The following is a 23992-nucleotide window of genomic DNA, read 5'->3' on the forward strand; positions in this document are numbered from 1 at the left end:
AGCCACCATTATTGGTCACCATGTAAGATGGATAGTGATGTCCAACGGATGGGAAACAACATACTGTCTCGACATATATTGTATAGTGCAGTGAACACAAGTAGAAGACCCCGAGCTGCACCTCTGAAGTGCTGTAAGCACAATTTCAAAAAGAACGTAAAGTGTCTTGAAACTGACTCGAGTATTCGGTGCGCAACAGCAGAAGATAGCAATCGCTGGCGCACATACCTCCGCTGCTGTCTTACATTTTGAGGAGGGGCTTCGTAGGCAGGAAAATGAAAATGTCATAGATCCAAACTTCCCCAGGACCAGCTAATCCTTCCACCCTCCGTTAAGTGTAATCTATGTGGCCGCGTGTTTAATGCCAGGACTAATCTGATAAGCCATCAAAGGCATCTCCATACGTGATCTGTTGTGCAATATTGAGAATACAGGAGAAAAGTGAAAGTATCAGTTGACACTTGAGATACCAGAGAACAGGTACAAAAGGATACTACAAGAATGAGGAGGGGGAGCCCTTCGAGATTGTAAGAAAAACTAGAAAGAAATCTGGAAGAAAAATTACTGAAAAAAATAAAGGTATGAAGAAAATAAGGCAGAAACATATGCTACATGTATATCACAGTTTATCTGGCAAGATGAATGTTGGCACTATAACTGACAAACAAAAATTACAGAAATATTCAAAACGAAGAGGTGGAGGACGTAGGACTCACTAGTGTTGATCATAGACGTAGTCCCAGATGGGTGGACAACAGGGTGTCAGTAATTTCATTTCGACCCCTTGCTTTATGTCCCTATTAAGATAAGAAAATACAGCATGCGAATAAACGTCGAACTGTCTTGGGTTTAGGTCTCATAGCAACCCGTACAGTGGGCGCTGAATCGTCATCGGTGCGTTCACTAACCCAAACAGGCATCTGGCGGTATTTGGTTATTCCCATACAGCGCAAAACATTTCGATTCTTGAACACCTTCAGGTTCCAAATTCGACTGGTGGTAGCCAGTTCTTTACTGAATTCTGAAAGACGCGGAAGAAACCAGTACGACGGCCCAGTGGAAAACATTACAATATTACAAAATATGCAGGAATAACAGGGGTGTGCAAAGATGTAGGTTGCAATACACAGTGTAGATCGTTATCCAGTGATGTATATCCGGTGGCTCTCAATGATGATGACGAGGGGTGTTGATGATGATGATGATGATGATGATGATGATGATGATGATGATGACGACGACGGTAATGATGGAGGCAGAGCTAAGTAATTTCTAAAAAACTGGAAAATATTACTTAATCTGTAGGCAAACAGTTACTGTCATTACAAACATTCGCCTCGGTTACTATGTGGAAACTGTACTCCGTAAAAGTCCGTCCACTTCAGATTCTCGCCGATACGTAGCCTTTTGTTGTTCCGTGTTGCAGGTCCACGCCTTCACACATATATTTTAGGCGATCTTCGAACTTTGTGAATGACTGTAATGTCGGTTTACAACTGTTCTGTACATAAACAGTAATAGGAGATAGACGCACTAAAGTATCCTGCTGCCTCAGTGATTCAGTGTTGTGATCTTTACTTTAGGCAAAAAAGAAAGCAGCGCCATGTTGGAAACGTATGAATATTTGTCCTCCAATAAGGCGGTCGCCAAGACTCCAACTGCAATAACATTACAACCAACAACATAAGTGCTACGGCAGGAACGTGCCCCCTTAAGCAAAAGCTGATTTTTTTTTCAGTGGCTTGTGACGTTATGTTGTGACGGTGTGGTCTGTGCGCCATCTTTAGGCAGTGCGAGCGGTCAACAACCGCCTCCTGAAAGCTTAACGGTGAAACCGGAGATGGCTAAGTGTCCTTCAATAGGGACCTTGGTTTGGACTCGGCTATCAATGTCAGTTTCAGAGAAAAGAAATCCAAAACATCCAACACGGAAATGTAATAGATGTTCATTCCCTGTCATTGAGCAAGTATACAAAAAGTATAAAGAAAGTGCAGAGGAACTGCAGAAAAAGATTCAAGACCGAGAGGAAAAGTTGCTTCCATTGGTAACTGTGCAGAGGCGAGGCGGGGGCCGAGACACCAACTGTTCAAGGAAACATGGGTTTCATAGCCTAGGATATCCGTTCACAATTTTCCGGTGTGGTGGGGGCAGTCGGCCAGTCTCAAGTGACAGGTATCCGAAAGCATGGCGAAACTAGTTAAAGTGTGCTTTTCTCCCTTTGTGTGTGGTTGCGAGAGAGGGCTGCTTGCCTTCTTTTGTATAAACAACAGTAATAATTTTCTCATGTACATCGTTAGTGAGGCTCAATGAGCGTTGCTACTACTACAGCGATGAATTTCTCACATACAGAAGTCACGCTGAGGAAAGAGTTCGACCGATTGCGACTTAGCAATCACGTGCTTACAGCAGGCCTGATACAGACGTGTTTCTGTAAACCTGAAAGTGACTAGAATAGGCGCTGTGTTCTGCGGCGCCGGCCGGGCTATACGCTCAGTGAATTCTAAGAATAGAAATGAACATTGTGGGACGCAGAGGAGTTCCATATGCATTTGTCCTCGGCGTCAGCTGGCGCTTGTGATTTCGCCTCTCTGTTCCTATACGTTGACACTGTATGCTGCCGACGTAGACTACGACAGTTATTCGAGAGGCATCAGACAAGCCTTACACCAAACTTACGAAGCGTTTTGTGAGTCCAGTTAAGTATGGTATAAATTTAAGCTATGCTGATGGCCGCATGGAAATTATTTTTAGAATGTTGTCGTAGATCCTGGCTGAAAGGGTTCAGAAGGGCTTCAAAAAAACAGAAATCACTAGAAAAATACTAAAAAATTTCAAAGGAAATGGTATAACGATGTACATCAAACGATTTCGTCTGATCAGAGGATTACGAAACTGAAATTTTACTTTGTTTGGGCAAAGCTTTACGAAAGTTATTGATTCATCTTTATCGATACTTTAGTTACTTAATACTTTTAAATAGTTAATAGCGATGTGTTAATTTCTTAATAGTGAATAAAAAGACGTCTTGTAAGCGAAAGTAGTTCTTAGAATTGAGGTATTTTGACCTCCTGGTCCGACTGAAGAACATCAACTGCATCAAAAGGCTTTGCTAAATAAATGTCAAAAGTAGTGCGAGTGGTGTTCTATGAAGCTTTGCACAATTATTTGATGAATCCCCCAATGAAACCTATAATGTCATTGCGAATAAGGTTTGTGCTAACTCCCAATACATACCAGTAAAGCTAGAGATAATTTTTGGGGGATAAACCAAGTACAAACACATGAACCACAGAAGAAAGCTGATAAAGTCAAAATAAGTAAAAAGATCGATACAGAAAGGGACGGAGAAATTCAAGCACTTTTTATGTAGTGGCCGAAATCGTCTGTTACGTTTTGTTAATAGGAAGCTTTACCTCATTAACAACAAGATAATTAGAAATCCCACACTCTCTCAAATGGAGAACAATGGACGAGTGAAGCGTTTGTCCCGTATCTCAGGAATCTACCTGGAACTCGCTCCAACTTATTTAGGGAAGACAAGAGTGACCTTAATTAGTAACATTGTGTTGTGGTTGGCAGGAGAGCCAACCGCGTTAGTAAAGGAGGCCGAAATGCACGCGTTTTAGTTCACGCAGGCTGGCGTGAGGTCTGGAACATGACAAGGGAATTAGAATTGAGAAAAACGGACGTAGCTGGTGGAATACTTAACTTTAATCCATTAACGGAGAACGTCGTTCTTTATGATACATGATTCACAATATCAATAGTACGGATACTAGCGCCATGCTACGTCGTAGCAAATAACGTAGCTGAAGGCTATGCTAACTATCGTCTCGGCAAATGAGAGCGTAGAAGTCAGTGAACCATCGCTAGCAAAGTCGGCTGTACAACTGGGGCGAGTGGTAGGAAGTCTCTCTAGACCTGCCGTGTGGTGGCGCTCGGTCTGCAATCATTGATAGTGGCGACACGCGGGTCCGACGTATACTAACGGACCGCGGCCGATTTACAGGCTACCACCTATCAAGTGTGGTATCTGGCGGTGACACCACATTCCTCCCCCGCAAATCGGCGTACGGTAGTGGCATAAGGCTTCCGCCCGCCGCGGGGAGGACCGCATGTCGACGTATGCGACGAGGTGGAGAGCCTAACAACAGGCGAGGCTATGCCACCCGCACCCTGCCATTCTGACCGCGGGGAGCTAGGAAACGCCTGAAAACCTGCTCCAGGGTGCACGCCAACATGCGGTGTATGCGCCCGTTGAGAGACAGGAGGGGCCGAAGGGTCGACCTCCATCGGGCCGGGGCACCCGACGGGCGAAGACGACATATGGTCCGGAGCGGGCAAGAGTTCCATGTCGGAGGACAACTGGTCACGGGAAGCGATCGGCGGCGCGTGACCCAGGGAGGCGCCCGGCGGCTGCAGCGACGCGTTCACTGCGGGCGTCGCCGGCGGGAGAACAGGCGGCGGCGGCGGTGGCGGCGGCGCGTCGCCATGGGGCAAAATGGAAGGCAGCGTCGGTAACACCTGGGGCTGAGGCGAGCCAGTAGATGGGTCCCCAGGGCGCTGGCCGGACGGCACCGTCGCTGAAAGCAGACGGCGAGCCGCAGATCCCGTGCGACGACGTCTGCAATCATTGATAGTGGCGACACGCGGGTCCGACGTATACTACCGGACCGCGGCCGATTTACAGGCTACCACCTCGCAAGTGTGGTTTCTGGCGGTGACACCACACATTGGACGGGAATTTGAGTCACATTTGTCCCGGATACGAACTTGCTCTCTTAACGATAGCGCCACTTGACTTGATACATTAAACCTCATCAGATACTCCCCATAAAAATGAAATAAATATTAAAACAACTTTCTGTTGTTTATGTCCATGAAAACACTGACATCGCATTTTAAAAATAAGATTCCGGATCTCTGCTTGTACTTTATTTTAGCTATCGGAAATTTACCCAGCAGAGTATCGTCAGTCCTTCGCTTTTTAAATGTAAGTTTCGTTGGGTTTCTGTTAGAATACGACTCTTCATACACGTGGACTCAGTAACACGGTAAGTACCAATTGCAACCTTGTTCAACTCACAACAAATGATTGGAAGACTATTGCAAGTACTGGAAACAAAGGATTCAGCCTTCTGTAAACGTTTTATGGCAGCTCACTTGTTTTGGGAAATCACGTGGATTTTTTTCTTTTCAGTATCCCTATACTAGTTCCAAACTGTACGAAATGACAGCTCTATAAGTCTGTGTTTCTGAATTGCAGTAACGATATTTCACATGAACCATGCCAGTACCATTCGTGTTGGCATTAAGATAATATGCAACAACTTTTAATTGCTGTACCATTTTATCACTTCCTGAGTTCATTCAAGGAGAATTACTAAACTGATTTAATAAACTGTACCAAAATAACATTCTATCATCAGCGATATACACTCCTGGAAATGGAAAAAAGAACACATTGACACCGGTGTGTCAGACCCACCATGCTTGATCCGGACACTGCGAGAGGGCTGTACAAGCAATGATCACACGCACGGCACAGCAGACACACCAGGAACCGCGGTGTTGGCCGTCGAATGGCGCTAGCTGCGCAACATTTGTGCACCGCCGCCGTCAGTGTCAGCCAGTTTGCCGTGGCATACGGACCTCCATCGCAGTCTTTAACACTGGTAGCATGCCGCGACAGCGTGGACGTGAACCGTATGTGCAGTTGACGGACTTTCAGCGAGGGCGTATAGTGGGCATGCGGGAGGCCGGGTGGACGTACCGCCGAATTACTCAACACGTGGGGCGTGAGGTCTCCACAGTACATCGATGTTGTCGCCAGTGGTCGGCGGAAGGTGCACGTGCCCGTCGACCTGGGACCGGACCGCAGCGACGCACGGATGCACGCCAAGACCGTAGGATCCTACGCAGTGCCGTAGGGGACCGCACCGCCACTTCCCAGCAAATTAGGGACACTGTTGCTCCTGGGGTATCGGCGAGGACCATTCGCAACCGTCTCCATGAAGCTGGGCACGGTCCCGCACACCGTTAGGCCGTCTTCCGCTCACGCCCCAACATCGTGCAGCCCGCCTCCAGTGGTGTCGCGACAGGCGTGAATGGAGGGACAAATGGAGACGTGTCGTCTTCAGCGATGAGAGTCGCTTCTGCCTTGGTGCCAATGACGGTCGTATGCGTGTTTGGCGCCGTGCACGTGAGCGCCACAATCAGGACTGCATACGACCGACGCACACAGGGCCAACACCCGGCATCATGGTGTGGGGAGCGATCTCCTACACTGGCCGTACACCTCTGGTGATCGTCGAGGGGACACTGAATAGTGCACGGTACATCCAAACCGTCATCGAACCCATCGTTCTACCATTCCTAGACCGGCAAGGGAACTTGCTGTTCCAACAGGACAATGCACGTCCGCATGTTTCCCGTGCCACCCAACGTGCTCTAGAAGGTGTAAGTCAACTACCCTGGCCAGCAAGATCTCCGGATCTGTCCCCCATTGAGCATGTTTGGGACTGTATGAAGCGTCGTCTCACGCGGTCTGCACGTCCAGCACGAACGCTGGTCCAACTGAGGCGCCAGGTGGAAATGGCATGGCAAGCCGTTCCACAGGACTACATCCAGCATCTCTACGATCGTCTCCATTGGAGAATAGCAGCCTGCATTGCTGCGAAAGGTGGATATACACTGTACTAGTGCCGACATTGTGCATGCTCTGTTGCCTGTGTGTATGTGCCTGTGGTTCTGTCAGTGTGATCATGTGATGTATCTGACCCCAGGAATGTGCCAATAAAGTTTCCCCTTCCTGGGACAATGAATTCACGGTGTTCTTATTTCAATATCCAGGAGTGTAGTTTCAATGGCCAAAAAAGTTTGTTATACGAACTAAATGTTCTCTACAGGGGAAAATAGTAACACAATTTCGAATGAAAGAACTTCGTCTACCATTAAAAAGCAGCCTTGTAATTTAAAATGGGCGAATTCGTCTATGATATAAAACCCATCACACGTTACACCAAACATTCCTGCAGCAGCTGAATACATGTTAATAATACGTTATCGAAAACTGTTGTCATGAAAATTTTTTGCTTCAGTTTCGATATAAAGAAACAATTAAATTCACATATCCGAATAATGGTCAAATCCTGATGTATTTCCTTTAGTGAGCCTCCAAATTCGCTCAAGTACAGAAACTTCCCTCAGAATTACTAAATTTCTCTATTTACAACGGCTCCTCTTATGGTAAAAGGACATCGGCGTATTTCATAATCGATTTTCTTAACTGCTCTGCCTGAAGTAATCGTAAACTTACACTCCACTGTTATTCACTCTCCATGCTGATGGAGCTGTGTAATTCCCACATACTTGGTAAATCTCTCTCTTGAAGTATTGTGTGGAACAGTGCTTCGTAGCGCAGTTCAGACAACAGGAAAACAATCGATACACCACTGTGGGAATAATGTGCTCTAATGTTATTCAATTATTTATTCGAGTAGCCCCTTTACACAGCACATTAAATCAGTTTCTCGATTCCTACCGCACACACTCTTCAAACTCTTCGATCACATTCGTTTTATATGGTCCGTTCTCTGCTTCTAGAGTTGCTCGAAGTTATGAAGCTGTTTTCTTTTTCTTTGTTCTTCGTCCATCGACGCCAGTTCCCGAATTTTGATCGTAAATAAGTTGCTGTTATCTGTGTCCATTACGCTGATTTTCGCTTCTTTAAGGTCTGCCGCACTGGTTGTCCTCTCAGCATCACAAGTGTGCTAATAATTGCCTTCGACAGTCTGTCATCATACATTCTAGCCATATGTCAGAATAATGGAATTCTTCTTTTGAGCATTGTGTGTATTATTTGCTCTAAATATTCATAGATTTCTTTCTTAGGTGCTGGCCTGGGGTATCGGGTTTCTGTTCTCCTTGGGGCAAGAATGCTTCTAACCAGTCCTCTTTCTATTTTTATAAAGTTGTTTACAACGCCTTTCCCCACTAGTTTTAGTGTTTTGGCGCCATATAGAGCCTCAGACCTAAATTCTGTATTGTAATACATAAGTTTGGTGTCCCACGATGAAGCCTTTTTCTTCAATATGTTAGTTGTGTTGTGGAATGCAATGTTCATATTAATTGCTCTATTAACTAAGATGTCTTTCTTATTATTGTTTAAGCTTATTCACTCGCATTAATATTTGCATGAGCTAATTTTTTATATTTTGGTTCAATTTATGAATAATTTCAATGGCCAATTTTTAACGTATGTTACTAATTCTGCCTTTGGAAATGAAATTTGAAAATCGATTTTTCCTGCTTGCGCATCTAATTTTTTCGCTGGATGTTTTTATTTTCTGGGATGTCTTGTATCACAGAAGTATCATATGTGAATGCCATGCAGTCCACATAGATGTTATTTTTTAGGTTTTCCAATAACTTTTTCCAGGCCGCAGTTGAAAAGTAAAGCTTATATTCCATTTTTCTGCCTGACTCATGTTTTTATCTCAAAGGTTTTTGAGAATTCGCAACAGAACCAGATCTTAAAAAGTGTTTGTTAATGTGTCTTCGATAATGTTTGTAGCTTTTGGAGCGAAACCAGTTCATTCACAATACTGACGAAGGATCTTCTGTCAGTGGAATCATATGCTTTCTTGATGTCTAAAAAATGTAACTATTGTATCTTTCGTTCTCAGTTGTCTCATTTGCAGAACAGTTTTTAGATTCTAGATCTCTTCACTGTCTGATCTACTTTTTCGAAATCCACCTGTGTATTTCCCTATCTGTGTATAAGTTGGGAGTCTACACGATTGAGTAGGGCTTAGGTAAAATTTTGTATGTCACTGGTGATAGTGATATACCTCTATAATTAATTGTGTGATTTTTTGGGCGTTTCTTATGCAGAGGATCTATAATATCCTCTTTCCAGTTCTCTGATATTTCTCTTCCTTCCAGATTTTATCTTCTATGGTTTTAAGTTCAAGAATGATGTCAGAAGGCTTATCATAATTCTGCCTTAATTCCATAATCACTGCCCGCCTTATTCTTTCTTCAAGATCATATAATTACTTTAAATTTCGTCTAAGCCTTGGCTTTTACTAACGATAATTTTTATTCAGTCTCATGACAGTTATGTAAACAACCAAAAACATTTGCCATTATATTATAGTATTCCAGCTGAGATGGAGCCCCCTGATTTGATTTCGAGTTTCAAAGCTTTAAAGTTGATTAAAATCTCCAGTGAGTTGATGTGGCTTATTGCAGATGGATAATTTTTAGTAGTTCTAGCAGTTCTCGTTCTTCTTTCTACGAGGTTGTTTCTGTTTTCCTGACTTTTACTTGAATTCCAGTTTTACCATGTCTTCTGCATTTCGTTTAGAACCTTGTCTAACTGATCATTCTACATGTTTGTTTTTTTCCATTTAATGGTTGGTGCTGTTTTGTTTGCTACTTTGATGATTCCGTTTTTAAGATAGTCCGATGTTTACAGGTCCTGGTTTTGAGGTTGTGATTTTAATTTTCCCACCTCCAACTTATAAGTGTCATATTTCTGGATCTTTGTTTGTCTCTTAAGGGTTCTTCTGGGTGGTAACATCGTAAAGATTATTGTTCTTTAAGCAAAATCCATTACAATATGATAATTAGTTTCTTTTGATTGTAACTATTGTCATATCGCATGAGCTTTTACAAGCGTGCTTTCTGTTTGGATACCTCATTACAGCTCTAAAAAATCTAGCAGCTTCTCAGTTTTTTTAAGCGTACATATTTTTTTTTTAAGTATCGTCTTCTATGGCGCTTCCCGATCTCGTCTTGCTTGAGGGTCTCCTTCAGCGTTGAAAACAGCATGACGTACTTGCTGTGACACAAAAGCGTCTGCCAGCGAACACAAACTACCACACGCCGCCCAAGGAGCATCTCAAACAAATAACAATACGTCACAAACAAAATTTTCACTGATATAGCATATCTTATGGAAATTATGGATTGTGTGGACTGTGAGACAGAAGCTTTCCTAAAACATTAATAAAAGTCAAGATTTATATACGACGATAATAGAACAGAAAACTTAATACTTCTGACATTTAAGGGAAAAATCCCGAATTTAATAACGCAAAAGTTCTATACCCTCACCCATGCCATCCCATACAAATGATTAAATATGTTTCTGTAATTTTGGAGTCATCAATCTTCTGACTGGTCTGATGCGGCCCACCACGAATTCCTCTCCTGTCCCAACCCAATCATTCCAGAGTAGCACTTACAACCTACGTCCTCAATCTTTCACTGGAGGTATTCCAATTTCTGTCTTCTTCTACAGTTTTTGCCCTTTACAGTTCCATATAGTACTATGCAAATCATTCTCTGATGTCTTAACAAATGTCCTGTCACTCAGTCCCTTCTCCTTGTTAGTATTTTCCACACATTTCTTTCTTCTTCGATTTTGCTCAGGACCTCTTCATTCCTTACCTTATCAGTCCACCTCATTTTCAACATTCGTCTGTAGTACCACATCTCAAATGCTTCCATTCTCTTCTGTTCCGATTTTCCCATGATTCATGTTTCCCTACCATACAATGCTGTGCTATTCTCAGAAATTTCTTCCTCAAATTAAGGACTATGTTTGATACTAGTAGACTTCTCTTGTTCATCCCATTTAGCAGAGCATGTAATTCTTCATTTTCACTCAGGACAGGAATGTCATCAGCGAATCATATCACTGATATCCTTTCACCTTGAATTTTAATTCCACTCCTTAACCTTTTTTTTATTTCCAGCATTGCTTCTTCGATGTACAGTTTGAATAGCACAAATTTAGATGCGTGAGATGTTTAGCTGAATGCGCGATAATTCTTGCATTTGTCAACCCCTGCCGTCTTCGGAATAGTGTGGATGATATTTTTCTGAAAGTCAGATGGTATGTCACCATACTCATACGTTCTACACACTAACGTGAATTAATATTACTTCTGCCCTGTAGGAAAGAATACAAATCACATCAGATTTTGTCATATAGGAAATTAGATATATAAAAGCCATCATAAAAATACAATAACATGTTCAATACATTTTTCGTTCATAATTTGTCCTTAGGTAGATAATTATTAATTTAGATAACAATATTACATAAACTTGGTAATTATAGCATGTCCCTCATAGTGGAAGACTGTCCTGATTCCTCTAACATTTCAACTACTGTTAGCACCAACGTTTTCTGGTGGACTTCTCTTTTTCAACAAATGCCAAACTGAAAACTGGCATTTCTCTGTGACAGGAGAAGAAACTGTTTCTACGCACAGGCACAAACTGTTCAAAGACCACAGTAATTACCAATGAGTAGCTACTTGCCTATAACAAAGGAAGAAACTTCTTCCCTGCACAGGCGACAAAGGGAAGTAAGACCACAGCACATTTAGTAGACTCTACATGAGTGCCCACTCTTTCACATAACTGCAATGTACACCACATATATGCTCATTTCTTGAAGAGTAAAAGTAAATGGTTCCATGACCACAACATCAATTAATCCTATGACTCCTCATGAATCTTCACATTAGTTAATCTGAGACATTAAACATAAATTCTCCGCCTAGCCAGGGCACAAAAGTTTGTTATACCACTACTCAGTGTCATTTACAGTTATATATCAATTCATATATACATAAAAATACTCCCACTTCCCTGTTATTAACATTTGCATTCTTCCCACTATGACTGCTTACTTGACTGTTCTTATTGTATGACAGTCTCTCTCAGTTAAATAAAATACATTGTTGTCTATGAAAGTTGTTAAAAATATTTTCTTAAATCATTGCAATGCCAAATGTTTATTCCCTCTAATGAGCAACAAGTGTTTGAACCTCTTAGAGATACTGAGAATTTTAAAATTTTCAGCACATTGTTCATTTGATACCACTTTCTTTATGATTGTCTTTGTTTTATAAGTATTTATTTTCTCTTTCATTGATATCTGCTGTCAATATCTGTGTGTCATTTCCTGTAGTAACTCACCCTTGTAGGTGTGTGTATACTGCACAAATGCAAGAAGCCAGTGAGAATGCTTGCCATTCTCTCTAGCTGGACTCAGTGGACTGCCTTGGTCCACTACTAAAAAGCTCCAGAGCACCTCTGGTATGATCAAATACAAAATATTGTGTGCACTTGTAGTAAATACTTTCACTTAATATGAAAATACAGAATTCTTCTCTGTAGTTTCCTTATAATCTTAAAGTAATAATGCTTCTCTATGTGGCATACACACTTCTTGTGTCCAAAGTACAAATTCTTTAACTGTATACTGACTTCATAGTCTGACGTAATCAAAGTTGAAGTAGAAGTAATGTGTAGATCACATATGGTACATCTCTTACCCTTAAAAATATTTGATAAGATTCAAACTTCAGTTTACGTAGGAGTAAGTAACTTAAGGTAGTAGTAACAGCAGAAGGTAATAAATCTTCAATAATTAGTTTATAATAAAGCAGCATAAGAATTAGCCTATAGTTATAGCAGGCAGTAAGTTATTATTCATAGAGGGCAAAGAGAAATCATCAGTAAGAAATGAAGTCATTGATTGTAAAATTGCAATAGCTAAATTTGATGCCGCACGATAAATAATAACTGAAGGTAGAAAGTGCTAAGTAGTCACTGGTGACAGTAATTTCTCATAAGAAACCGACAATAATAATTTGTCAGTAGCAATTGAACCTATAAACATACCAGTATTAATTAGAGATAGTGGCTTATCATCTTCGAAATCTGCATTACCTGTACTCGCTTCACTAACCGAGGATTCCACAATATAGCAATAACTTACGGGAATACAATTGGGTGACATTGTCGACAACTATCGATATTTCAACAGCTGTGCACCCTACCATTTTCAAGACAAAACTGCACCAAGCAAGTGCCGCGCAAGTGAATTTAAAACCACCTTCCGCAGCGCTTACTTGCTGCAGTTCTGCCATGAAAATGAAAGTGTAGGCACATGTCGAAATATCGACGGATGTCGGCAACGTCATTCGGCTACATTCCCATAAGTTATATGAACACTGTGAGAAACTAAGCTTCCACAATAACTTGTAAATCATCTGATGGTTCCCTGTCGTTTCTAATTCCTGTAACAGTCTGCACATTCTTAATTATAACTTGATCCAAATTATCTTATGTTTTCAGTAATTTATTTTCTAAAAGTTGTTCTTCATTCACTGTAGTATCTTGCAATGAACTACTAGTAACAAAATGTGGGATATTGCATCTACTGTTGCTTTCTCTACATTAAAATGACCATCGACATCTAAATGCTAATGTGTTTTATCATTTTATCATCTGAGTTAGTTATTTCTTCCCTATCCAGCAGGTATTAGTTAATTAGACTTATCCTTCCTCCTTAATTATATAGGTTCAGTATTACATGGCTCTTTTATATCTACTTCTGGAGAACAAGATGTACCGTAGAAATATTGGAGTTTCTCTCCTTATCGTTAATGCTGTTGTAAAATAACTTTTTTGAATGTTCCTTATCTTGTGTGTTATATTTTCATTCATATGATGACCATGTTTTGCTCTTTCTGTATCATGATGTCTATCCTGATTTGTCGGATAATTTCTCCAGTGTGTCAATCTCTTCAAGATACCACTGGTCAACAATGAACAATTTCCTTGCATGGAAACAGGTGTTTCTTAAGTATTTTGACTCCCCCTGCCCCAGACATGAAAATCTTATCTGCGTTTTGTAGCACCGTCAGTTTTAAAAATACTTCATTACATAAGAATGGATGTAAAAATCAAATAAGTAGACTTCTTAAGAAATGCAACCTATTAAAACTCACCCTCATAAAGCGACTACCAGAAAGTTTTCTTATATTTAATATTTCAAAATGTGGCAAAAGGGCGTGTGATTCGTTCACTGTTGCTACTGAAAATCATGTTCTTATCACTGTGAGGAAATGCTTCCTTTGTTTGGCTGTACGTTCACTAGTGTGAGTAGTGCGATCAAAACATACCTTGTGCTGAGTATCTAGTTCTGTTTTAGGGTACATTTGTATTAGTGTTTGTGCAATGTCACGGGTATGTTTAAATCACCCAAATAACTTTTGCTACGCGTGCACTGTTAAATCAAGCACACCAGATGTGACACCTGTAGTGAAGGAATTATGTGACTTTAATTCTGGTGCAAATTAGGTAATCAGGACCGAAAATGGGCACCGCATATTATCTATGTGAACAGTTCGTCTAGTCTTAATGGCTTAGTGAAGAAGAAAGGTTGCAGTACCTTTTGCTGTTCCAATGATATAGAGGGAAACGATCAATGATGTAGATGATTGCTATTTTTGTATGGTTAAAATAGAGGGGTAAATGGCAATGAAAGAAAGACGGTCAGCTATCCCTCCGTCAAGTGCATTACGAAGAAATTACGTCACATCTCCTGACACAAAATGATTTGAATGACCTTGTTAGGGACCTGAACTTTTAGGTTCGCCTATGAAACATTGGAATTTACTTGACAAAGATCGTAAGGTTCGTTTCGTTGGACATCGTCAGACTTCCTTCGTGGCATTCTTTGATATGGGAGACTCACTATGTCGCTGCAACGAAGTGAATGGTCTGCTTAATGGTACGGGAACGAAACATACATCAGCAGAACGAGGGCAATTTGTCGATGGAACCGAAACAAGCCTCAAAGTGTTACTCCTTCACAATATCAATGTATATCCTCCTATTCCTGTAGCTTATGCCTCTAGTTTCAAGGAAACATACAGCAGTATGAAATTTTTGTTGAATAAAATTCAATATAACAGCCACAGGTGGCAATCTGCGCTGACTTCAGAGTATTTGGGATACTTACACGCTTACAATCTGGATATAGAAAACATTGCTGTTTTCTCTGTGAATGGGATAGCTGTGATCGGAAACGTCATTACGACAGTCGGGTTTGGCCTGCCTGTACGCAAATGGAACCTGGTTAGAAGAATGTTGCAAAAATTGCGTTGCTGAATGCAAATTGGTGTTGTAAGATGATAGTAATATTATTTTTATGTATCCTTCAATAACGTAATACATTTCTTCACATAGCCTAATTTCGAAATTGAATTTTGTTTGTCAAATGCTTATCTACATCTACATGGATACTCTGCAAATCACACTTAAATGCCTGGCAGAGAATCCATCAAACCAACTTCACAATATTCTCTATTATATCACTACCGAGCAGTATGTGGGAAAACGAACACTTATCTTTCCGCGCTTGCTTTGATTTCCCTTACTTTATTGTGATGATCGTTTCTCCCTATGTTGGTCGGCGTCAATAAAAAAATTGCGGATTGAAAATTCACGAGAAGATTCCGCCGCAACAAGAAACGGTTTTGTTTTAATGATGTCCAGTCCCAAATCCTGTATCCTGTCTGTGACAATCACTTTCCTATTGCTCAATAATACAGAACGTGTGCCCTTCATTGAATTTTTCGATGTACTCTGTTAATCGTATATAAGAATATCACACCGCGCAGCAGTATTCCAAAAGAGGACGGACAAAGGCAGTGTAGGCAGTCTCTTTAGTGGATCTGTTGCCTCTTTTAAGTGTTCTGCGAATAAAACGCTGTCTTTGGTTCACTTGCCCACAACGTTTTTTGTGTGTTCTTTCCAAATTAAGCTGTTCGTAATTACAACTCCTAGGAATTTAGTTGAATTTGTGGCCTTTAGAGATGACTGATTTACCGTGTAACCGAAGTTTAACGGATTCATATTAGCACTCATTTAGGGTCAACTGACTATTATCACATCATGCAGATAACTTTTCTAAATCGTTTTGCAATTTGTTTTGATCATCTGATGACCTTACTAGACGATAAACGACAGCGTCATCTGCAAACAACCTAACGCAGCTGCTCAGATTATCTCCCAAATCGTTTACGTAAATATGAAACAGTAGAGGGCCTATAACACTACCTTGGGGAAGACCAGAAGTCAGTTCTGTTTCACTCGATGACTTTCTGACAGTTACTATGAACTGCGACCTCCCTGATAGGAAATCACGAATGCAATCATATAAATGAGACCATATTCCGTAAGCAAGCGTTTTACTTACAAGCCACTTGTGAGGTGTGGTGTCAAATCTATAAATACGGAATCAGTTTGAAATTTCGTGTGAGTAATGGCTGTGTTTTACAAGAACGATGCTTTCTAAATCCGTGTTGACTGTGTGTCAATAGAACGATATCTTCGATGTATTTCAGAATGTTGGAACACACTGTATGTTCCTAAATCCAGTTGCATATCGACGTTAATGGCATGGGCCTGTAATTTAGTGGATAACTCATATAGCCTCTCTTGAGTATTGATGTGGTCCGTGCAACTTCCAGTCTCTGGTTGCGGATCTTTCGTCGAGCGATCGGTTGTACATGGTTGTTAAGTAAGGAGCTACTGTATCAACATACTCTGAAGGGAACCTACTTGATGTACCAACATCATAATTGGGTATTCAGAAAACCATCCTACTCCAGTAACTGGCAAAATTAACTACAGTTAACAAATCAGTTGAGAGTTGTGTTGTAGAAGACCAGAAGCCACCAGGTATTAATAAAGAGGGCTCTGTCGGAAAGTCTATTACGAACTGACATCTACCACCGGCTGAGTTGCTACACATCCTCTGCGCTGCCGACTCGCCTCTGGCTGCCTATGCTGCTTGCCGACCAGCTGCCCGCTCGTTGCTCGTAGTGTAGTTTCTGGGTGATGACTGATGACTGTGCCATATGGCCGCATTGAGTGGAAGCAGTTTACTACTGCGAACTGCGGGCTACCAGTCGCCGTTAAATTTGATAGACTGGTTACTGCGTATTCCGTCGTCTTTTCTTCGAACTAATCGTCTCTCAAGTTCAACTTACATTCGATAAATGCGTAATGCACGTGAATCTTCTGCTTTTGGTTTTTTTTTTTTTACGCGTCTTTTATTCAGTTCTACCTGATTACGATGTACTGGTATAACTGCTTCGTTGTGTTCAAAATCATCTTTGTAATTGACATTTGATGCTACAAGTCGATTGATAATGTATAATAGCGCATTTATCATCTTGTAGATTTGCGTGGTGTCAAATGTATGTAATTAGCTTCACTTATAGTTTTTCTAATTAAATGTCAAATAATCTGTTAATTCACTTTTACTCTAAGTTTATTCTTTATTTGTATTTTTCGCTTGAATTTTAATAAAGTTCGTAGTTAATTTTATTTTGTATAGTTGCCTAGCATCGTTCGCTGCTTTACAGCTGTTTTACTCGTGATAATGGAGTCTCCTATCAGTGATCTATATACACATGTTTCACTTGGAAATAATAAAACATTCTTTAATGGTGTGTAACAAGTAACATACAAAGCATTCTTCAGGAAATCCTGCTGTATCATTGAATTCCAGATGAAAACAACGTTTTATTCTTCTGTTTATAAACCACTTCTTTTTTAGTTTTCGCATCCAGCGTCGTCGTAACAGTAGATTAGTATTTAACACCAGGGTCGCCATGTGAGAGTTCTTCTGGTTGGCCAAATGATAAAGATTATTATTCTTCAAATTACTCTGTTGCAGTATATTAATCAATTTTCTTGGCAACTACATCCAGTGAATGTCTACTGAATTGTGTAACAATTTGTGTTTCTTGCATGAGCTTTTAAAAGTGTATTTTCAGTGTGGATATCTCAGTACAATTCTAACAAAAGTAACAGATTCTCAATTTATTATCAGTGATGTTCAAATGGCTCTAGGAAGTATGGGACTTAACATCTGTGGTCATCAGTCCCCTAGACTTGGAACTACTGAAACCTAACGAATCTAAGGACATGACACACATCCATGCCCGAGGCAGGATTCGAACTTGTGACCGTAGCAGCAGCTCGGTTCCGGACTGAAGCGCCGAGAACCGCTTGGCCACAGCGGCCGACCTCTTATCAGTGAAGCATCTACTAGTGATCCGTAACTGCCGCACGTCATCCGAGGAGTACCTCAAGCAAATAACGATACAACACAAAATAATATCTGCCCAGACATAGCAATCCTACGCAAAACTACGGACGAATGCGCTATTGACAACCTCCCTTTTTTACATCATTAATAAAAGACACGGTTACTCATTTGTGTACTACGATGTGGGTACAGAAACCTTGGTACTTCTACCTATTAAAGAAAAAAATCCGAATTTAACAACCACGACAAAATTCTGTATCATCTCATTTTTTCATACTTACTCTTAAATTTAGCTATAGGAATTAGTGGTCTGATTTTCGGGCTATCTTACTATAACATTTATTTTTTGTTTTGATAACTTTCTGCTTATTGCTATATGGTCTCGTTTTTTTTCCAACATATTGGATTCCGTGACACCTATGTCCTTAGCTTCCTTCGTTTTCCCTCAAATGATAAGGAGTTTTGCACTATGCTGTGATTAGCACATAATTCTCTCAGTATTTACCCATTTCGGTGGGTACATATGTCTGCAGAACATATGCCAACTACTTACCTGTATTTTTCCTCTTTTCAATTTATGCGATGAAGTCGCCAAATGACATAATAGTGTGCTTCGGCGGTATTTTACCCATGTAGTTATCCATTTCCACCGTATATTAGTCTGCATTATGTCTGGTTTTTATCGTTACTTGCAGCATGAACATTATAAAATGGTATGCACGTTTTTGAGGGCATTTTTGTTCCGTCACTGCAACTACAAAAACGTGTGATTTTTTCACCAGACGCGTTTTGCTTTATTGAAGTAAAGCATCATCAGTGGTCTGTAATTCAGTTATTTACATTTTGATTTGCTTTTAGGTCGAAAAAACGTTCGTTAAGAATAGGTCGATTTACGGTGATTTTTCACGTTGTTTGTGGATTTGCTTGTTGAAGAAAATGTTCTTCCGTCATTGGGACTGAGTCAGTTATTTTATTACAAATGATTAAATCATTTAATATCGTGCTGTTTAAATTGGTCGTACACATTCTGTTATCATTTGATTCAAAAGTTCCTTGTCCGCTTACCGGTTTTCCTGTACGACTGTAATCATGATGCTCTTTTTACCTAAGAAATATGTTACTGTTTTTATCTTTCTAAGTTTAATGAGAGACTGAACGATTAAATTTGGTACTGGAAAAACGGAAATGAGCGTTTGGCGTCATTGGGCGGGAGGCCCTTACGGGGCAGGTCCGGCCGCCTTGGTGCACGTCTTATTACATTCGACGCCACATTCGACGACCTGCGCTCAGGATGGGGATGAAATGATGATGAGTTTCCAGAGAGCGTGTTGAAGCCTGCTGGTCCCGAGCCACACTAAGTCTCACCTCACAATCTTCCTTGGATTTCTAAGACCGCGTAGCCCTCAGTATTTGAGCCTTTCAGACTTAACTGTTTATAAAGTACATTTATTTGTAATCAAAACGAAATAAATATGTAATGGGTAGGCACACAAACCACAAAGCAAATTTAATAAGTTGATTTTTCTCTGCAAATAATGTAAATAAAACCTATCTAAACGAACAAATCAATGTCGTTAAGTTTTTAATACTTAAAGCGAAATCAGTAAATCCGTATATCATATCCAAGTGAATTCAGTGTTTCTATTCATAACGATAAGCTTGCGACGCTTAATTCTGTCACTGACGTAAACTTCCGGAAATATGTGTCATTTAGTTAAAAAAAAAAACTAAGAGCGCCGTCTATTCGTTTTTTCTTGTACTGTGAAACTAATAGCGCCAGCTGTCGATTCTTTTGGTGTATTATGTCGTGATGATTAAACATTTTAACTGCTAAACTGAGCAAACCATTTTAGATCAAACTTTAATTTAAGGTATCTTTTTTCTCGTGACCCAATTTTTGTGCAATGAAACCTATACTTTACCTCAAGCAATGGTCAAGTTACCTCTGGAAATATCACAAGAATTCGTCAAGTGGTTTTGCAGATTAGTGTGTTCAAACAGACAAAATGACAGACGCTACGGTTTCAGACAAAAGTTCAAATTACAAAATCTTTTTTCCGTGATCCGACTGCTATTAAATGAAGTCTTTATGTCGTTCCGACCTACGCTCAAGTTATCTGCGAAAAGCGCATGGAAATTCATTTAGCAGTTTTGGAGATCAGCATGATCAGACAGACGTACAGACAGATACGTAGATTTTACAGTTTTATTATTAGTATCTTTTTCTTCTTCTCCTCAGCGATCACAGGCCCTGTAGACCACGAGCTGCATCAACTACTTGCTTCCACCGCCTTCTATCTCTCGCAGTATCTCTCCACCCTGCGAGATTCCTACTGTTGCGATGTCCTTCTCTGTATCATCTATCCACTTTGTACGAGGTCGGCCCAATGGTCTTGTTGCTTGGAGAGTTCGATCAAACGCTTTTTTGGTGATTCTGCTGTTTTCCATTGTAGCCATATGTCCAGCTCATTGCAGTCTCCTGCTTTTTAATTTCTGGATGATAGTAGGTGGCTTCATTAGCTGTTCTTTCGAATTCTCCATACGCCATTCTCCAACACAGATCCCCCCATTTTTCTCAATACTTTTCTTTCGAAAACATTCAGTTTTTCTCTTTCATTCTTTGTAAGCGTCCAGCTTTCTGAACCGTACAGTACTATGGGGCAGATGATAGTGTTGAATATCTTTATCTTTGTGGTGATTGACAAAGCTTTACTTTTCAGTGGGTTGCTTAATGAGTACAGACATCTCTCTTTCGCTTATATCCATTGTTATGATATTTTTACTGTTGAAACGTGATCCAAGGTATTTAAACTGAAGAAATTTTCTGAATTTAGAATGTTGGTCAATTTCAAAGCAGAGATTTGGGTTTAGGACTCGATCTGTTTCCATTCTGTTTTCTCCTGGTTAATCAAAACCCCCATTTTTGGTCAGCACCTATATCATCTGCATAAGCCAGGAGTTTTACTTGACTGTGCTCGAATCGAAGATCGCTGTAGAGGTGTAAATTACTCTCCCGAACCACTTTCTCTAATGAAAGGTTGAAGAGGACACATGAAAGAGCATCTCCTTATCGTAAGTCTGTTTTAATTGGAAGGGCGGGGGATATGGTTCCTCTGAACTTCACTGCTACCTGGGACCCATCCATGCACAGTTGTACCATCGTAATGATTTTACTGGGTATACTAAATTCTCGTAACGTGTCGTAGAGGCTACTTCTGTGGATGATGTCATAGGCTCACTGGAATTCAATGAAGAGACAGTGAATGTTCTTGTTGAATCCCCAGTATTTCTCTAACATCTGTCGTATAGTAAACAAATTGTCAGTTGTGGAACGGTTTGTCCGAAATCGAGCCTGGTAATCTTGATTAATGTTTTCTGCGTAATGTTTCAGTTTTTCCAGAATGATCATTGACAGGATTTTGTAGGTTATGTTTAGCAAATTGATTCCTCTGTAATTTCCACATGCCATTATGTTTCCTTTCTTGTGTAGGAGACAGATTATTGCAGTTTTACAATCTTGAGGCAGTGTTTCAGTTTTCCATATCATTGTGATAAGGTTATAAATTTCTTTGTGTAGTTTGCTTCTGCCTTCTTTTAAAATCTCTGCTGATATCTGGTTCTCGCTTGCTGCCTTATTGTTTTTCCGCTTTTGGATGGTATGGATCACTTCCGCTTCTGTGATTCTACATTCGTCATTATTAATGCTGTCACTCTCAGACATTGCGTAATTGAAAGTTATGTGCGGATCAGTGGAATTTAACATTTCTGACAAATACTCTTTCCATCTTTCGAGGACATATTCCAACTGTTTTAGCACATTTTGATTTTTATCTTTTATGGATAGGTTTTCACTTTGATAACCTATCTTACTTTTCATTGTACACTGAAACAACCTCTTTGGATTTCCATTCCTGATACAGATAAATGAAACTGGTATTTCTGTTTTAGCTTTCAGCTTTTATTCATAGAGGCATGTCCATGTCAGAAGAGCTATATGTAGCCCACTTGACAATAGTCCTGTCATTTATTGAGCTCAATGCAATGACAATATTTCTCAAACTAACACATTATTTTTCTTAAGTCTTTCACTGTCATTGATAAAAGAGTCCAGATCCTGTAATACCAAATTAGTGGAATCTATAATCTAGAGTCACCTTATTGCCTGCAGGTTTCTTCCGGGGGCGTGCAAGGAGCGTCACCCTTTCGCATACCTGCCGTTCGGCGGTGGACCCCGTTCTTGCATCGGCAGCAAGTATGCGCAGATGCAGATGCGAGCCGTGCTGTCAAAGGTGCTGCCTGCCTTCAGAGTGACCACGACTGCCACCCGCGAAGACCTCGAGGATCTCAAGATGGGTATGGTCATCACGCCCAGGAACGGCTTCAACCTCCGCTACGAGCCCAGGGGCTGATCACGCTGCGATTGGAGGACGTGAGACAGTTAATAGTGTTCGGCGAAAACCGTCACCAGGAATAGGCTGAGGCCTCTTGGTGACTAACGTTTCGTATAATCGTGGTGTCGCCAAAATTTCGGTTAACAGTATTAATGCTACTCGTATTCCAGACGATATCAGTGGAGGAGTCACATATACATAACCTGCTTAGACATAAATCGAGATTACGTTCGGATTAGTTTTCACCACAGTATCCTACATTCGTTATAAGGTGCTACAGTGATAAGGGTGAAGTGAACACACTTACGATCTCAGACTGGCGCTGTAAAATGCGACATCCTGACACAGAAGCCATTGACGTACTACGTAATTGTTGTGGTGGTGGTGGTTAGTGTTTAACGTCCCGTCGACAACGAGGTCATTAGAGACGGAGCGCAAGCTCGGGTTAGGGAGGATTGGGAAGGAAATCGGCCGTGCCCTTTCAAAGGAACCATCCCGGCATTTGCCTGAAACGATTTAGGGAAATCACGGAAAACCTAAATCAAGATGGCCGGAGACGGGATTGAACCGTCGTCCTCCCGATTGCGAGTCCTGTGTGCTAACCATTGCGCCACCTCGTTCGGTTACGTAATTGTAGTGTTGGTTTCCAGATATAAGTGTAACCAGTCTCTTTTTGTCATGCTTCAGTTTTTATTTACCATGAGCAATTTCACATCGCCTCCTAATGAAAAATTGTGTACCATCTGATGACGAGTCACTGGGTGATGCGAAACCAGTTATGATAAACAGAACTTGAAGCATCACAAAAGGCGATTGGTTGCAGTTATTTCAGGAGACTTTCATCCCTCAAAATGACAGTCCACAGCCATAGTGGATAAAAGTTTAAATGGTAATGTTGTTTCGTAAATTACTGTAACGCCAGTGGCACCGTGAAGGTGCGAAACAGGAGCTACTATAGTCGCAAAGTGTTGTACGTATATCATAGAATATAGCACTTGTAAATAACTTAATAAGTGTTAAGGATTACAATGTTTTCATTTTTATATTCACTGCCTTTCTCTACTCGTGTATTTCTGACACTCAGGCCATTTTATTTTTAACTTCTTCATTCAGTCTGATGTGTATTGTTACCAAGCGAATCACAAATTTTGCTGCAGTACGGAATTTTAAATTTAGCGAAATTATACGGAAAGAAAAAAATGTTGAAACAATTGTAAAATGTTTGTTGGTTAGGTATGTAAAAAGTTATATTATTTATTTATGTATATAGAGAGGTATTTTGACTAATGCATTTGTGTCTGTAGCAAAGTAAAACATTATATTCTGAATGTTTCATGTAAAAATATAAACGTAATTTACTTTTATTTTTCCATGTTTATCTTACTACAGCGGATGGTCTAGATTTCTTTTGTTTCAGTCTCCTTATTGTAATATATAACTCTTGCGAAATCTAACACGACCACCTCAACAGATCAACTCTGAGAACATGAAGAAATTGGGCACCGTTATTTTAGCACACATCTGATGACGTGTCCGCGTAGACAAGGAGCCCTAATTTGAGAAGCTGCTGTTGATGTAATCACGTCATTCTGGCCATTTAGTATTCGAATAGGCCTTTTCTAATGACCGGAATGTGCTGCTCAGTTAAGAATTTTGTATAACA

The 23992-nt window shown here is 40.5% G+C and overlaps 1 protein-coding gene across 1 annotated transcript in view; it reads left to right on the forward strand.

Moving 5' to 3' along the window:
- Positions 1-23693, forward strand: part of LOC126272901 (cytochrome P450 4C1-like) — a 270136-nt gene extending 246443 nt beyond the window's left edge. Inside the window, exon 8 of the mRNA XM_049976165.1 lies at positions 22107-23693. Within this exon, the coding sequence (XP_049832122.1) occupies positions 22107-22347 (241 nt within the window). The 3' untranslated portion in view covers positions 22348-23693. The remainder of the gene's footprint in view (positions 1-22106) is intronic.
- The last annotated feature ends 299 nt before the right edge of the window (positions 23694-23992 follow it).

Source organism: Schistocerca gregaria, chromosome 5 (genome assembly GCF_023897955.1).
Source record: "Schistocerca gregaria isolate iqSchGreg1 chromosome 5, iqSchGreg1.2, whole genome shotgun sequence".
Lineage (NCBI taxonomy): Eukaryota > Metazoa > Arthropoda > Insecta > Orthoptera > Acrididae > Schistocerca > Schistocerca gregaria.